This window comes from Vidua macroura, chromosome Z, assembly GCF_024509145.1.
Source record: "Vidua macroura isolate BioBank_ID:100142 chromosome Z, ASM2450914v1, whole genome shotgun sequence".
NCBI classification, from domain to species: Eukaryota; Metazoa; Chordata; class Aves; order Passeriformes; family Viduidae; genus Vidua; species Vidua macroura.
In genome coordinates this window covers 57,037,862-57,055,689 of record NC_071611.1, presented here as the reverse complement: position 1 = coordinate 57,055,689, position 17,828 = coordinate 57,037,862, and the positions used below count along the sequence as shown (strand labels likewise).

The following is a 17,828-nucleotide window of genomic DNA, read 5'->3' as shown; positions in this document are numbered from 1 at the left end:
TACAATAAGACTATGCATGTCTTCTCCTCCTTGCCTCCCTTCCAATCCTTTAGTACGTACGTGAATGGGGGTGTTGATCTCCAAGTTTGAAACTTCTTCTAAGAGATCATAATTATGTACTGCATTGGTCAATAAAGTTACTTCCCTTTCTGCTCTTTGCTTTAGAGCATGTAGTAGCTTTGAATGTAAAATTTCACTCAAGTAAATATGATCTTTGTCTTAGATTCAAATGGTAAAAACAGGAACCAAAAACCAGTATCTGGTAGTCTTACAAAGTCTTAACCTCTGTTAGGAATATTTTTAATGAAAAGCTTGTTTTAGAGCCTCTGTCACATAAGTTTGAAAGCTTTTCAGTTCAGTATGCCTTTCAGCCATGTTTCTTGTTTTTGCAGTTGCAGCAAATGATTTTGGCAAACAGAACTAGCACATGATGTTTTGTTTTCCAAGAGGGAAAAAAAAAGAACCTTGTTGATTATATTAGGTTTTTTTCAGAATCACATTTGCCATGTTATGCTTGAAAACTACCTAAGCAAACTGTTTTATAATTTAAATCTATATAGAGATGGTAAGTTCTGTATCATCCGGAAGGTTCTTAAGGAAGAATTTGACCTTTGTTTTAACAGTTAGAAATCCATAGTTTCATTTCATATATTCAGTTATTCCATGCTGCAAGAGCAGATGAAGGGAAGTTGAAAGCAATCTGCCTTTTACTTCTTCCTGGGGAAGTGGAAGGCAACATATCTTTTGATTATCATTGCATGTCTTAGAACACGACAGAAATTAAAGGATTTTCCTTGTCTATTGGAAATACTCCAATATTCTTGGGAAATAACATCATTTTTTGAAAGTGTGTGTAATCAGTAATTTGAAATCCCAAATGACAGTCAGAACTTTAACAACATTTTTATGTCATTAATTTCTTTTAGAATGTATAAAAAGAAATCTGCATGAGTGGTGTTTGTCAAACCACTTAGGTGGTTGTTCTTTCATTTACCTTACATACTGAATTTCTTCCAATGGCTAACCTGCAATAGTCTTAAAAATACAAAGAGTGATCCAACAGAAAGGATTAAAGTACTTTTTAAATAAAAAAGTAAAAACTTCTAATAAAAAAAGTTTCTTAAATAAAACTTACCTTTTGAATTCTGCTTAGAAAAACAATCTGCAGGCCTGTAGTTGCTCATTTCTGTATCATGCAACACTTGCTCCTTGTTTCATGCCTAGTGAATTTCTTTTTTTTTTTAAGTAGTTGCTAAAAATTAGCTAAAAATTCATAGTGATGCATGTGCATGCTCCTTCACTGATAAGCTTTGAATAACGAAGTGAAAATGCATTGTACTGCAGTTATTGTGGTTTTGACTTTTAGTACAGGTAAGTGGACTTCAAGTACTATCTCTAACAGGAAAAAAAAATTATTATACAGTATAGAAGTGTGACACATACTGTTATGATATTCCTCTTTCAAGATTAAAGACGGGGTGTCTTCATCTTTTATTAGATTCTATATATAAATTGTTTTGTGGCTATTGTGGTTTAACCCCAGCCATCAGCCAAGCCCCAGGCAGCCACTCACTCACTCATTCCCCCACTGGCAGGACCAGGTAAATAGGAAGGGTAAAAGATAGAGAAAACTTGTGTGTTCAGGTCAAGACAATTTAATAGCAAAAGCTGTGCACACAGCCAAAGAGAAACAAGGAATTAATTCACTGCTTCCCATAGGCTGGCAGATGTTCAGCCAGCTCTAGGAGAGCAGGGCCCCATCATGTGCAGTGGTGACTTGGGAGGACAAACACCATGCCTCCAAATGTTTTCCCCCTTCCTCCTCCTTCCCCCCCTTTTTTATGTACTGACCATGATGTCAGATGCTCTGGAATATCCCTTTGGTCAGTTGGGTCACCTGTCCTGGCTGTATAGCCTCCCAGGCACCCCCAGCTCCCTTGCCAGGGTGGAAGTACAAAAGCAGAAAAGGCCTTGGCTCTGTGTAAGCCCTGCTCAACAATAACAAAACATCTCTGTGTTGTCAACCCTGTGTTCAGCACAAATCCAAGACACAGCCTCACAAATAATCACTTGTGAAGAAAACTAACTCTACCCCAGCCTCAACCAGCGTAGTAGTTCAGCTGCTTGTGATGATAATGTTTGTCTTCATATGTAGTCAAAAATCCTTCTGAATCCTGGAATAACATGTTTATTCTTGGTCCAGAAATGACCAGAAGTAATGAATTCCATTGAATAGTGTGAGTACAGTGAATTTGTCCATTAAAGAAAACAAATAAAAAATGGTGACATATGGAAATCCTGGAAGTTCTTTTTTAAAAAACCATGTATTTAAATCTTAATGGCCTAGAGTTAAAATTGTACAGTTGGCTCAGTTTGTATTATGAGCAAGTAAGTCTTACATATGGAAATACGTGTTTGTAAATTACCACTGTTTTTCTTTTGTTTAGCCTGTTAGACCTTCTGTTTTCAAGTGATTGGAATACCTGTAAGAGTTTTGAAGGACAGTAGTCTTTCAGGCACTATCAAGACTCAGAAAGTCTCCTGTGGATAAAACACTAATAAAATAAGGGTATAGGAAATACTTAATGGTAGTTTACTCCAGGAACAGATAGTTGTGCTGGCTCTTCTTTTGCCATGCTCAGCATTATTAACAGGAGAAGGTAATTTTGGAAGCTTCCGTGGTTGTTAGTTTTGTGGGCCCTTGGTAGCAGAAGAGAATAGGAAAGTTAAAACAGTAAAGAACCTATTTGCATTTGTGATATTCATGTTAGTTCATTCTTGGAACTGGTCTCGCCCAACGTGTTGGTGCTTGAACTCAGTGATGGAGGTATCTGTCCCTCAGGTGAGGTCCTTTAAGCCTACAGAATTGCTTTCTTGGCTCATACTTACTACTGCTGTTATGTCATAAGGCAGCCCATACTCCCCTCTGCTTAAGAAAACTGACTCAGCTAAATCAGTGTTCCAAGTTCTGTGGACTCCAAAATGAAGTTCAAAAAATCAACTTCTTTTTTATCTGCGTATTTAAGCTTTCTTTGTTTTACCTAAGTCTTGAACCCGCTCCTAGGTTTCACTGTAGAAACTGATCTCTGTACATTCCATGTATCTATTTGAAAACAGAATAAAAAAATCTTTAAAAATCCCAACCATACAACAACAAAATACAAACACAAGCTCCACCTTTTACAATCAAGTAGGAAATTGATTCAAGTTCATTTTCTCTGTTATGAAAGATGGCCAACAAATGTCCAAATATAATTTCTTTTCTCCCTTGTCACTTTCACTTCTGATGTGTTCTGGAGAGTCAGAACACTTGACAATTGGAGACAAGTGAAAATTGGTATCATTCCTCCTCTACTAATAAAAGGCTATATTGGAGTATGATTCCTAACAAGATCCAGAAGTATTTCAGGTATAAGGGGATACAAATAAGTTAAGATATTCCTGCAATCTTGAATGAGCTATTTCCTTCAGTTCTGTAATAATCAAAATGGAAGTAAAACCTTCCATTGATGCTCAAAGTTTAGAAAAAGTCAATGTGGGGCAAGAGAGGGGACCTCTCTACTCCTAGGATTTAGGGTGTTACTGCAAATAATTGATCTTTCCCCGTTTAGTAAGTTGTATATTAGATTGTGTTAGTTGTTATCTTTTATATTTGCTGAGGAAATGTATTGTCAGGGCATGGAGATTTAGCGGAATTGTACCACTTATAAAAAAAATACAGATCTCCACTAGAGGGACACATGGGAGTTACAAGTTGAAGCAGGAATGGCAAGCTTACGTATTTGCAATATATATACTGAAAAACAAGTCTCCTGGCTTGTCTTAAAAGCTAACATAATAAGTATTCAGTAGTTCTTATTAAAGTAATTTCGTTTTGCAAGATCGTTGGCTTGAGTAATAATATTTGTCACCTTGTAAGGGGAGATCTAATACAGTTAGGAATGTACTATTTGTGCAGGGAGTTTTTACATTCTGGAGTTCTAGTTATATATTAGTTTTATGTATTTGAGGATTAACATTTTCTGTGTTTAGTTGTTACATAAATGCTAAGATAAAATTCTGAAAACTTGTCATGATGGAAATTTTTACTTTTCATTACGAATCCGTTTATTAAAAGCAATAGGGAGGTAGAGCAGAAGGTTTAAAGCAACATATTCTATTTTTTTCTCCCATAGATGATGGAGAGAAACAGCAAAAACATTACAGGCTTTCATCAAAAATCTCTCCAAAAGAGAGTTCTCAGTTGCCTGCATTGCCATTGCTAGACCAACAATCATCTTATAAAGAAAGATTTATCCCTCCTGAGCTTAGCATCTGGGATTATTTCATTGCAAAGGTAATTTTTTGCTGTTTTGACAATTAAGTGTCTTCAATCACTTCTGGATTGGTAGTTTTTCTCTTCTTAGTCATTATTCTAGGTACTGATGTGATAGAATCTGCTTGTTTTTATTGCTTATGTTTAGCTTTTTCTAAAACAAGCCTATACATATTTTTGAAACAGCTTTCTTGAAAACTGTTGTTATTCAATTAATTTATTTCCAGATAACGGTATGAACAAATCATGTTGATTTTTATAGTTACAGAGTACAAATGTGTATATAATTACGGGTCAGGTATTTAGAGGAACAAGGAAATGTGAGAAGTATTTATCAGTTATTTCAACTGGGTGAAATGCTTATGCATACCCACTGGAAGTAAAATTATGTTGCCTTGTTAAGTCCATTGTGGCAGATCATTCTAGAAAGTTACATACTTCTGTGGAGTTGTACACACATTTCTCTATCAAGTGTTACATAAGCAAAATAAACAAGTAAGCGTATTTTAGGAGCAAGGACAAAAAAGAAAATGCAAATACTGAATAGCACAGTGAGGCAATGATAATGGGCTGATCATAAATATGGAACACTGTAGAGAGAGGATAGTATTTCTCTGAGTTCTTGGAAAAACGGAAGAGAATACACCCTAGTGGTTTTGGCTTCTCTCTGACAGGCTCGTGTGTCCCACACTTGATTTGGTATATCTGGCATGAAAATAAAATAAGAATTCAAAAACAGTGTTTTTATTTTCAGCATCAGAATTTTTCAGTAATGTAAATAATAGTTAGGGTGTTAACTGATGTATGTTTACCCTTCTCATGAGGTACAAACTCTAAATGTTACTAAACTGAGTAAGATGATATATCTACTTTTTATAAAAAGCTTTAAGCATTGTAATGATTGAATTTTTAAAAGGTAATTTAGAATGAGATGTTGGCTAGAAGATATTTACAGAATTTTGTTGAAATTTTTAGCCATTTCTTCCATCGCAAAGTAGAGTGGAATATGATTCAGAAGAGAGTCAGGAAAGTTATGAAGATGATGAAGACAATGGTGGAGATATGTTTGCATCAAATTCACATAACCAAGAGCATTCTAATTCAAATTCTTACAGGTAAATAGCTCTTTAGAATGCAAGATATTTTTCTATGTCTAGACTTGCATTTCTGCTTTTCTATTTTTGAGATAATATACCAATTACTTGATTTTCCATGTATTACCTAGACTTAGTAGTTAATTTTTCACAATAATTATTTTATTCATTTTATTAGTATGTGGTGTAGTAATTTTTGAATTCAAAGTACCTATAATAACCTAAAGTATGGTTTGGAGTTTTCAGTAGTTTATAATGACGATTTGAAGCTCTAAATTTAAAACCTAATATTGAATAAGTAAGAAAATTATTTTCCTATTAGTAAATCACTTACTAGTGCTTTCTTGTTAGTTGGTCACTGATGAGATTGGCTATGGTTCAGCTGGTACTTCACAATTTGAAGATTTTCTACCCTTTGGCTGGACATGATCTTTCAGGTAATAAGCAGCAGAGTTGTCTCTTCATACCTAATCAGCACATTAAAACCAGCAATGTGTTGAATAATATGCATATGTTGTAGCTTTTAGTTCAAAAGTTCTTAGTTTTTTTAGTGATATGGGAATAAATGTTCTGATACTGTTTATCATAGAGCAGGTATATTTATGAAATGACGTGGTGGGTGGCTAAGATGAATGGGTGAAAAAGAATGCTCAGGTCTCTGCATACTTATGTTTTCTTTGCTTAGTCACGTAAGAATGTTTGCAATATTTATTTCCTGGTGGAAACACTATAATTTTTTTGTAACTGAAGTAATATCATTCCTACTCCTTGTTTTGTGGACTCATAGAATTGTTTGGTTTTGGAAGAGATCTTTAACAGTCATGTAGGTCCAACCCAGCCCACTACATTATGGACAGGGGCATCTTTTACTTGATGGTGTTGCTCAAAGCCTCATCTGACATGACCTCCCACGTCAGGGGCATCCACAACCTCTCTGGCAACCAGTTCCAGTGTTTCACCACCATTATCATAATAATGTCTTTTTCTTATCTGATCAAAATCTACTTGGCTTGGTGTGAAAACATTACTCCTTCCCCTATCACTGCAGGCCTTGGTAAAGAGTCTCTTTATGTCTTTCCTATAAGTCTACTTTAAATATTGAAAGGTTGCTGTATTATGTCCCTGGAGCCTTCTCCAGTCCAGCCTGAACAACCACAGCACTCACAGCCTGTCTTCACAGGAGAGGTGTTTCAGCCCTCTGACCTGTTTTTGTCGCCTTCTTTGGACCCTCTCTACAAGTTCTGTCATTCCTGTAGAGGGGTCTCCGTACATGAATATGGTATCCCAGGTAGAGTGTCACAAGCACAAATTGGAGGGGCCAAATACCCTCCCTCACCCTACTGGCTGCTCTTTTGATGCAGCCCAGTATGCAGTGGGCTTTCTGGTCTGTGAGCCGAATCATGTTCAGTTTTCCATCCACTGGTATACCTAAGTCCTTCTCCACAGAGCTGCTCTCAGTCTGTTCATCACTCAGTTTTGGTACTGGTGATTGCCCTGACCCAGGTGCACTTGTCCTTGCTGAAGCTTGTGAGGGTCACATGGGCCCATTCCTCAGGCCTGCCAGGGTCCCTGTGGGTGGCATCCCTTCCATCCAAGAATTCAACTGCACCGCTCACCGTGGTGTTCTCTGCCAGCTGCCTGCAGGTGCCTCTCACTACCCCTGCCTGTGTCATTATTGGAGAGATGGAACAGTAACAATCTCAGCATGCATCCCTGAGGGACGGCTTGTTACTGATCTCCATTTGGATGTTGAACCATTGAATGTAACTCTTTGGGTGATGTTGTTCAGCTGGTTCCTTAGCTGTCTAATAGTCCATTCTTTTTGCTCCAGTGCGGAGGCAAAGATGTTGTGTGGAACACCGTCAGAGTCCTTACAGAAGTTAAAAGCTTAGGACATCAGTTGCTCTTTCCTTGCCCTCCACTGCAGTCAGTTCACAACAGAATGCTACTAATAGATTAGTTTGGCACAATTTGCCCTTTATGAGGTGTGTCATCTTTCTCTTATCACCTGCTTGTCATCCATGTTCCTTGATATCTTCCAGGAGGATCTGTTTCGTAATAATCTCTCCAATACTGGAGAAATCTGTTCCCTTTTTTAGCAAAAATAGCCCTAAGCAGCTCATTTTCTTATACTTGCAAATATTGACTTGAGGTTTGAACAAAGCTTACTTGTGGAGACATTTGCAATAAACTTCAACCTTCACCTGCTGGAATTATCAAGGTTATAACAGAAAGGGGAGGAGTTTTATTATTATTTACTTGTCTTTCTAGAGCTTCCAGTTAGCTCCCCAATATGCCATGCAGTTTTGAAAACTTTACAGCGCTGGGAACAAGTTCTTCTCCGGCATCTTGAGCTGTATGGAGGTCCACCTCAACATTATATTTCAGTTCATGCTTCTGAAGATGCCGTTGCTGCTGGTCCTGCATTGCTCCGCCACAAAACTTTACTCGAGCCTACAAACACTCCTTTCAGGTGAGACTAATTTCTGTAAACACTGCCTGTAATATCTTTGATATAAATCAAGTGTTAGGTTGTTAGTGCATGTGATAGACTGCAACTTCAATAGCTATGTGAAACAAAGGGTACATGTCAGATTTCATGCATCTCTGATTTGAAGCAAGAGCAGGAAAAATGTACCACAGTTTCTAATTTTTTAAAATTCTTCTACTTAAGCCTAACATGGATTTTGAGTGTCTCTGGAAAAAGTATGCTTGACAATAAAATAAAGAATAAAACATTCGCCTTGAGAGATAATTATGGATTAGTGACAGTGAATTAAATAATTACCCCACCTTTAGATGTAATAAAATTACCTCACAGTCTTATCAGTATTGTTACCTAAATTCAGAGAAGAAATTCTTATTATTTTTAATATTTGCATAGGTATGACTTAACATAATTGCATGTTCAGCCAGAAAAGTGTTCTCAGTCTCTCAAAGTGTAATTTCTATATAGATTTCTGCCTTTTTAATGTTACTGTCACTTGTAGATTTCACAATACAGAAAATCTGGCTTTTTATTGTAAAATATTTCATCATGGTCACACTTTCAGTAACTCAGGTTGATTAAAAGGGACCAGTTTAACAGGTATCTGTTCTCTGACATTATTTTAAAACTATGATTTAAAGCAATTCAGAGTTTGATGGATTTTGGCTTGTCTTAAGCAGCTATGTATAGCAGCTATATTGGTATTTATAATTTTTGCTTGAGTGTGCCATTTCTAGGGATAAGCACAAACATTTGAATTCTAATCTGATTCTACAAGCCTTCCAATTTTGTTACTAAAAAATCATGGGTGTTTCAAAGAAGTTACACAGCTGATGTATTTCTAGGAGGAAGTGTTAGTCATTCATTGTCCGTGTGAAAGGATCACTCTTCAGAACTTAACAGAAATTATTCATATTGTAAAGAATGAGCTGGACTAATAATCTGTATGCTGCTCTTACCATTGTGTAATCTCTTATTTTCTCACTTGTACCAAGATAGGAGAAGATTCTACATATTCTGTTTCTTTCTTTTGTACCTCCTTTCATGTGTAGGTTTTTCAGGAAGAGGGTATAAAAGTGCTTCCAGATTGGCCTTAGTATACTGTCTATAGCTCTGTAGTTTTGCTTCAGCATTCCTTCTGACTATAGTTTGATTAGAATATAAAATACTGCACTCTTGTATGTTGTATTTATTCAACTTTGATGTATTCAGCATGATGTATTTATTCAACTTTGTTCTGTAGCTCTAGCAGTCATGCTGCACTGTCTGTGAAGAGGCTCTGGCAGTACTTGGTCAAACAGGAAGAAATCCAGGAAACTTTTATCAGAAATATTTTTACGAAGAAGCGATACCTAAATGAGGTCGGTATGGTATAAAAAATGCAGAAAATATAGCAGGTCAATCTGTCAACTGTCTTTTAAGTTACTTGGCTGGCTTGTTTACTTCTGGTGCATGAAGGGTTAATGTACTTGTCAATGGCTCCAAATCTACTGTATTTCATACAAAAAAATACTTGTCCATTGTTTCATAAAATACAAAAATAATCAGACTTCGACTGTAAAATGACAACTAGCACAGTGTTGCTACAGTCAGTCTCTTCTTTAAGATCAGTATAAAAGCTGCCTCAAAAGAAGGGCAAAGTGGACTGTTTCAAAGATTAAAGCCAGTAATCTAATGAGCCAAAGTACTGAAGTTTTAGTTTGTCCCTACCATACGCATCCTGGCTTTTATCCAGTGGTCATGATCTACCATGTTATAATTCACTTTTAATAAGAAAAATGCTCATGCAGCAATTACTGTTTCTGTCCCTGAATATTTGTCACAGTGTCTAGTTGGATTCCTGTTCTGGATGCAGTTAAATGTTTTAAAATTTTGGTTCTGTAATGAGCTTTTGGATTTTTGTCTCTCTCTTTACTTCTTTTTCTTACTTACCCATGCTCATAATTTTGAAAGATGCTGGTATAACAGAAAAACTGTAGCATAGCAGAAATGCAGGAGAAATAAGCAGATGTGAACAAACTAAATATGCAGGAGAAAGAATATTCATGATTAGTAAAGCTGTGGCAGCGGAGAGTTCTGCATGACCTAACCTTTTTCCTGTCACAGCTAGAATATTAGCTTGTTTGGGTAATGTTGGCTAATTGTGTTCACTGTGGAGTGCAGTTAAAAGGAAAATTGTTCCTTTTTGCCATTAAAAATTGTTCCACTTTGCCACTTCTGATCATATCTTACGTTAACACAGCCATGTTATGCTGTATGGACAGGTATTTTGGAAAATTTTAGATGTGCTTTATATGTTTCAAGGTAGGCTCACAGCCTTAAACAGAGTAATTTGCTTTATTTTCTATCTTGTTGCTGATAAAATGTCAGTGTAGATTGCTTATTTTTCAAGAAATTTGGCTTTTGGGATGGACTGGGTGCTGTTACAGTACAGAGTAAATCAGTGTATTCTGTACAGAAAACAGAGTTTAGAATCTGTTAATTATTCTTACTATATAAATTATGCACATGTGTGTGCCGACATGCTGTTGTATTTCTGTTGTCCTGTGTTGGAGTAAGCAACATGGAATTGAGGATTTCCTTGATACCATGCATGTTTGATCTTTATGCTCTGTTCTGTGGTGTTTCTTTCCTTGGTGAAGTCATTAGAGGAGCACAATGAAACCATGAAAAATTCTGTGGTGGAGGAGCCCGTCATCAATAAGGTACACAGTAATAATTCTCAAATTTATTAGACCTAACACAATTATGAATTTTTATTTTGTCTAAGTGGTGCTGATCTCACTTTAAACAGAAGTCTTTGCTCATATAGCAAAGAAACTTAAAAATATAAAAAATGCAAGGGATTGAGTTAAACTGTTTCAGAGTTTATGTGAAACTTATCTTTAGTTTATGTGAAATCATCTTAGCTGCATCAACTAGGTACAAACAATAGCTATTATCAACTTCTGTAGCTTGGCCAAGTGAAGAGCTGAAGTTGAGATTTGCCCAAGTGACAAAAATTCAGTAGTAGTATGATACATGGTACATACAGGACCTTTGATCAGTATGAGCTACAGTAGCTGCTTTTAGTGAAGGTGGTGAGCTGCACTTTGAGCAGTTTGTTAGCATGATAGGAATTTGCTACTGAAAGCTTTCACTAATACTTAAGATTGGTGTGACATACTAAAAAGATAGACTACAATGCCTAGGTACTCAAATGAATACCATATTCCTTTCTTTTACAAAATTAGTGTGAAGACAGAAAAGTGAACACTCTGTGGCTTGGGCTACCGTGTTAATATTAATTATGTGATAATGGAGTATTAGCAAGTAGGTAATTGGAACTGGCTGGAGAAAAAAAATTAATTTTGTGCAGGTTTGTTCATCATAAGACACAAATGGTGGTTTTTTATGTTTGCCACTGCAGTTTTCTCCAGTGTTATATATATAAAATCAATGAAGTATCAATTTTATTTTGACTTTAAAAAAGATATTCTACTTCTTGGTCCATAACAACTGGTTTTTTAGACTTTGTAAAAGACCTTTTTCAGTTCTTTGACAGAAAAATCATACTGTTTTTCAAATAAAATATTGTTTAGATCTTTTAAAGCACAGAAAATTAAGAATTTGAAGATGAGAGACTGGAAATAGTTTTGACATAATTCTTTAGGGTTTTTGTTTTTTTTTAATTAAATATCACATTTGTAACTCAGGTTTGAATTCTTAGGTCACCATTAATTTGGCAGTGTTATTGTTTTTACTGCAAAATTATTTTGTAACAGTCTATGTCAGTAACCTATCAATTTAATTCTTTCAGTGCCGAGTTCTTTAATTTTGAAAAGGATTGCTACAGTGCTGGTAAAGTTTAGAGTTTTGCTGTGTGCTGGCATTTACCTGATTGCATTATTAAAATACAAAATTATAGACAATATTCAAATCCAGCATTAGATCACATGGGGAAAAAAAAGTGATAGCAAAAGGTTTGTGGTTCTGACATGTACAGGATTCCAGATTTATATAATTGCAATAATTGTGATTAGATGCACTGACGAAGTTTAAATTCATTTTCCCGTTCAGGAGCTTACCTGCACCTTCTTTTGAACTATTTCATCAATTTCAGTGGCAAAAGGTGTTTGCTAAGAGCAATCATAGACTTAGCAAACTTTTTTGAGAGCAAAATACAACATTCAAAATCAACAGTGTGCTGCATGTAGCCTTGCTGGTTTTCAGCACCCCTGAAAAACTTGAAAATGAACACAGTACTGTGGCTTGTGTGACAAATTACATTTTCTCTGTTGCTGTAGTAATCTTAACATGGTAATGGGAAGCTATGTTATTACACAAACCAGGTTTAGCATAATTGTTACAGGCTACATTTGTTGAGTTTTCTTTGAATTAAAATTAAGGGGAAAAAAATTTCACACGTAACATTGTTTGGTCTCTGTACTTTGCATAAGAAGTGGTACTGCATGGAAGTTTGCATTTAACTATGCTTTGTTTTTTAAATACAGATAGAAACAGATACGGGATACCCTGGTGGCAAGGCGAGAATAATCCATAAAGAGTCAGACATCATTACTGCTTTTGCAGTCAATAAGGTGAGTATAAAGGAGATAGAATAATCTAATTGCTGTGTTTTCCACCTGATACACAGGCACATTGTGACTGGATGAAATAGGCTTTGCTAGCCATCCTGCTGTTTTGAGCAGCTGCAATTTTTAGCGGTCCCTTCTCTAAAGCACTTCAAAGTTACCTTTTCATGAACAGTTCTACAAATTTTTTCTTTTTCTATTGTGCAATGGATTGATTGAAGGGAGAGGTGGCTTCTGCTTTTTTTTTAAGGCTTATGTGTAGGAGTATTTGTCCTTTTCTGTCAAACAGGAAGTAATCTTTTCTTCTCTGTTCAGCCATATAACCCTTCAGAACTGGAGGAGGGGAGCCTGCTTGCTAGCCTTGTAGTATAGTTACCCATTGCTTAACCTCTGAGAAAAGCAAGGAGATAATTGAGCTGCTTGAGAGGTACAAGATGCAAATAATGGATGATACTATCCCCGATGCAAATAAGTTTAGAAAGGGAAATGTAAAGTATAAATATATATAGATTTGTAGATGTAAATGTTTGAGGTTTGTAAATTAAGTGTATATTTTTGTGAGCAACAGTGCCATAATCAGAAAAAAATAGAATAAGTCCATTTTTAGGGTTTCCATTTACACCAGTCTTTCTGTATGTTATTTTTTTCAGGCAAATCGGAACTGCATTGCAATAGCATCAAGTCATGATATTCAAGAATTGGATGTTTCTGCAATTTTAGCTACGCAAATCTACACCTGGGTTGATGATGATATGGAAATAGAAAATAAAGGGTATATGTTCTTTATTTTCAGTATCACACTTGACTGTGCTTAAATCAGAGTAACAAAACATGGTATTTACTGTTGCTGTTACTGTTGCTGTTCTGAATCTTAATTTGAAATGTTTTCTTCATTTCTAGGGCTGATGATTTCCTAGTTATACATGCTCGTGATGATCTGGTAAATGTTCAGGGAAGCACTCCTTATACTCACAGTAATCCTGGCACACCTATCAATATGCCTTGGCTTGGTAGTACACAAACTGGCAGGGGTGCATCTGTGGTAAGTTGCTTGTCAAAGATTAGCTTTATATATTCTATCTACTTCCCTTCTATTATCTGTTCAATCTTGTTTGTTATATTTTGCAGTAGAATATAAATATTACCTAAATATATATAACCTTTATATAACTAAATATAACCTTTCTGTGTAACCGAGGTAAGCTGGATTTTTTTTGTAACAATTAACTTAATAGGTTAAAATGCTGCACAGAATTTAAGGGACAACTAAACAAGCAAAGCTTTCAGTCAAGTCTTATATGCTTTTTTTAAAAGCATTATCTAAAAGCAAAGAATCAGGATTTGGGTAAGAAGTTAGATTATGAATTCTTCTTTAATGACTTGGAGCCAAATGGTCTATGTAAAAAGCGTGTATTTAGCAGGTTTCGGAATATAAATCATAAGGATTGGGTAGAAATATTTACATGAAATTTTGTGGTAGCTTTTATTTTAAGCATAATCTTCAGCTTCATTCTGAGCTTCAGAAATAGATCTTGTGTCTGGAATGAAGCTTGGCCCTGAGCAAAAGGCTATTAGGTTAGACTTAATTCAGATGAAATGATAATTGTAGCCTGGCCGTTGACATTCTTATCTTAGTTCCTGTGGAGCATAGATGCAGATCTGTTGATTAGCTGGCTGAGAGATGCTTATTTGGAGACACTTAAGCGAACTGAGATGGTCGTACAAGACACCAGTATCTCTGTCCTTCTGCACATGGAATGCATAAAGTGGAGTTTTCCTAAATAACCAAATGCATTAAGTCTTGACTGTACTTGGTGTCATTTAACAATTCAAAGCAAGTTTATAACTGGTGGCAAAATTAAATTAGCATATGTTAATTAATATTGTTGTTGACTTGAAAATAGCTGACGAATAGGAGGAGTAAATGAGCAATAAGCATTAGAAGATTGATAATGTTTTCCACATATAGAAGTGGGTATTGTGCCAGTTCCTACACATCTGCCTTCACTTTAGAAACTACTGATCCTAGGTGCCAATGTTGCAGCTCTGCTATTACAATAAGGTCTCTTGTGCAAGTATTCGTGAATGCCTTTGCCATTTTCTCTTCTTGCTTTCATTTTACAAATATATATATAAGTACATACAAAATTTTTGTGTTTGTATATTTCTCAGCCTTAAGTAATTAAATAATATATTAATGCAAATGGTATTTACATGGCCTTTTATTTTGCATGCTGTAAAACTTTCTTCCTAAATATATTTGGCTGTACTTGTGTTGAATGCTTCTGCTGTTAAACTTTGGACCTGAATTTTCTCTGGCATATTGTTTGACTGTGGCCGACAACCCACCACAGCATAAAACAGCACCTGCCCAATAGGGAGGGAAGACAGAGGTATCTAATGAAGGACAAAGTAAATGAAGTTAAAAATAGGGAATCTCCAGAGGAAATAGTGTTGCTGTGGAAGAACTGGAGCCTGGAAGAAAAGCAGCTTCACTAGGACCTTTCTTTTTCTACTATTTGCTACTTTGTTCCTTCAGATACTGCTGATTCTTGATGTCATCTTTGCTTTTCCATAATGTGCAGCCCATTTAGTAGTTGTAGCCCACTGTTTTGTACCATTACCGGCTTTTCAATCTCATTGTCTTTGCTTCACTTTCATCAGCAAGGGACACTCAGGCAGTTACAGTTTTATTAGCTGTAAGGTTTTTCTGTCACTCTTCCCTGTTATGCAGCTCATACAAGGTAAGTAAGGAGGGTCAGACACTTCAGCACAGTTTGTTTACACAGTCCTTACAGGAGGTGTTTGTAAGAGAGTACTGAAGGAAATAGTATGTACCTACAGCTCTGAAACTCAGGCAGTGTTACCAGCAGCTTGTCATACAAGTCAGTGTGACTGACACCAATATTTAACAGTTTAACAATGAGTGGAGTGGAGTTAAAGTGCATTTTCATTTTTGAGTCTTAATGTACATTAAGGCACAAAGCACCCAACTCTCCAGCAAAGTAACCAGTGTTCTAGCCGTCAGCTGTTCTAAGGGCAGACTGAGAGCTAGCAGTGTCAAATGTCAGTTACATTTATAATGGAAATATTTGCATTTTATAATTGTACTTCTCTTCTAAATTGGAGAAACCATACCAAAGAGTTCTTTTAGTGTAGCCCTTCAAAGGCACACTTCTGTAAATTTGCATTTTTCCAAAGCATAATCCAGGAGGGGTTAGGGGATCATGATGTATGCTTATTTGTTGAATGGAGGAAGATGACTTCCATTAACTTCTGGGTAAAAGTTAGTAGCTGTAAAACTCAATACAGCCCTTCATTTTAGTGAAGAAATAGAGTGACCGTGAATTATTGTTCTTCCATTTGTGTACAGAAAATAAGTTGTGAGTTTAGAGAGTAATGTATTGCAATTATAAATGCATACCACTCTGTAAATGTTTGAAGAATGTCATTCTCTATTGTCCTGAATTTTAAAATGTATATATAGTTTTACCAAACCATTTGGCTTTCTCCTTGATATTTAAAGTACTTGGAGAAAAAAAAAGGGAAATACATATTTCAAGATCATATATTTTATCTTTAGAAAGTGTTTTGGAATGAATTTGAATAACTGGGGGGCACAAGGCTTTCTCTTCAACAGTGATAAAACTTTGAGAATTGAAAGATCTAAATCTGCTTCCAAAATGTAATTCAGAAGATTGTGGTTATTCCACAAATCCAAACCCAGGGAAATTTTTACAAGAAAGTAAATTATTTCTCTTTTGAGTACTTTTCCTCATTTTTGTTTGCAAACTGATAGTTTAGAGGATATTTCTTTTAAACTCTATTGATCGTATTTAGGAATATGAAGCACATGAAAATTTGTAATTTCTGCCTCCTTCGAGTTGACACCCTGATGAAATTGGAGCCTAGGGGAGAATAGCATAATTGAAATACCTCATCACTATCTACTGCCCCATGATAAAGCAGCGTTAAAATACGGTACAAAATTTACAGCAGTTGAAAGTCACAGTTGGATTCAGTGATGTTAAAGGTCTTTTCTGACCTAAATGTTTATCTGAAAGTGGGTCAATGCCAGCTTGCTGTTGGTGGGTGGTAAGTGATAAGCTGCTGTGTTGAAGATGAGTACCCTGGCAGCAAAATTTCATATGTGTTCTTATTTGAAGTTAACACCTGCCACAAATACATATTTTGCCCTTCTCAAATTTTGAGGTAAATAATACATGCACAAGCAAACCAAATCCAACAGTTCTCTGAGGAAAGAAGTCTCAGATACTTTTGAGAGCTATTGGGGGGTAAATGAATGAAAATGAAACTTTAACATACATTAGGAGAAAGAAAAGAAGGGAAGACACATCACAGGCACAGATGTATTTCCTTGCTAAAAAAATTCTTACTCTTTTTTCCTTTTGTGTGTTGAACATATTGTTTAAATAGATGGGGTTAAAATATAATTGTCTAATGTCTCCAGTCCTCTTTGTACATTGGGTTCTTCCCAGTAGGAAATAATAAAATAAGAGAAAACAAAAATCTGGATGATATGCCTAGCTCAAAGCAGATTTTGGAATTTAGGAACAAACACGCTACTGAAAACTCATTGGATCTGTATTTGCAAAATTATAAATACATTTGAAGATTTATTTATTTACTTACTTACTTTATACCAGTTATGCGGTATATTGCTTACTCTAGATGGTCATAAATAGCCACTTTTCAATCAATGGGAGTAAGTTAACTAGACTTGAAAATAGATATAATTCCTTCCTATTTTTTACTTCTGTTAAAGTTTGTTTACCTCTTTCTTTACATGCTTCTGCCTTTCTCTTGCTTATCTTACAATATTCAGGAATATTCCAATAAATTTAATGGAATCAGAAAGGAATTGGCAAGAAAAGAGGTAAGACTGCAGTCTAAGGAGTGTTTATATTTGGATCCATACATTTCTGAAGCAAAAGTTTAATATTTATCTAGATGTATAAAGCTGCAAAAGTGTTAACATCTACACTAGTCTTGGAAGACACAGACTTCTATCTGAATCCCTAAACCCTGTACTTGTTTTCGTAGGAATTTTGGTAGGAAACAACCATCTGCAATCACTAATTATTTTCTAGTTTGATAACTTCTTGTTCAGTAATACTGTTTTTTTGTATGTTGAACAGATGCTCAAGAAAGCTATTAATAATGTCAGAAGAATGGCTTCTCATCCAACATTGCCATATTGTAAGTTCAGGTTCTTATAAAAAACAGAAAGGTTATCAAAAGATTATATATTTCTTACTCATCTGTTTCTTAGTGTGTTGCTATTTTATACTAGCACAACAATCTATTATATGTTTTGAAACTTCTTTATAAGCCAT

The 17,828-nt window shown here is 35.6% G+C and overlaps 1 protein-coding gene across 7 annotated transcripts in view; it reads left to right on the top strand.

Annotated features, from left to right (window-relative positions):
* DMXL1 (Dmx like 1) overlaps positions 1-17,828 on the top strand; it is a 77,495-nt gene that overhangs the window by 52,001 nt on the left and 7,666 nt on the right. For 3 of the 7 annotated variants that reach the window (XM_054003776.1, XM_054003769.1, XM_054003771.1), the window contains 11 exons: positions 4,176-4,336; positions 5,291-5,430; positions 5,761-5,846; positions 7,681-7,882; positions 9,141-9,258; positions 10,540-10,602; positions 12,391-12,477; positions 13,122-13,243; positions 13,372-13,513; positions 17,318-17,368; positions 17,631-17,691. In XM_054003776.1, the coding sequence (XP_053859751.1) occupies positions 4,176-4,336; positions 5,291-5,430; positions 5,761-5,846; positions 7,681-7,882; positions 9,141-9,258; positions 10,540-10,602; positions 12,391-12,477; positions 13,122-13,243; positions 13,372-13,513; positions 17,318-17,368; positions 17,631-17,691 (1,233 nt within the window). Of the gene's footprint in view, positions 1-4,175; positions 4,337-5,290; positions 5,431-5,760; positions 5,847-7,680; positions 7,883-9,140; positions 9,259-10,539; positions 10,603-12,390; positions 12,478-13,121; positions 13,244-13,371; positions 13,514-17,317; positions 17,369-17,630; positions 17,692-17,828 lie in introns of those variants that run through there. The other 4 variants (XM_054003770.1, XM_054003773.1, XM_054003774.1 and 1 more) reach the window with 4 other exon arrangements.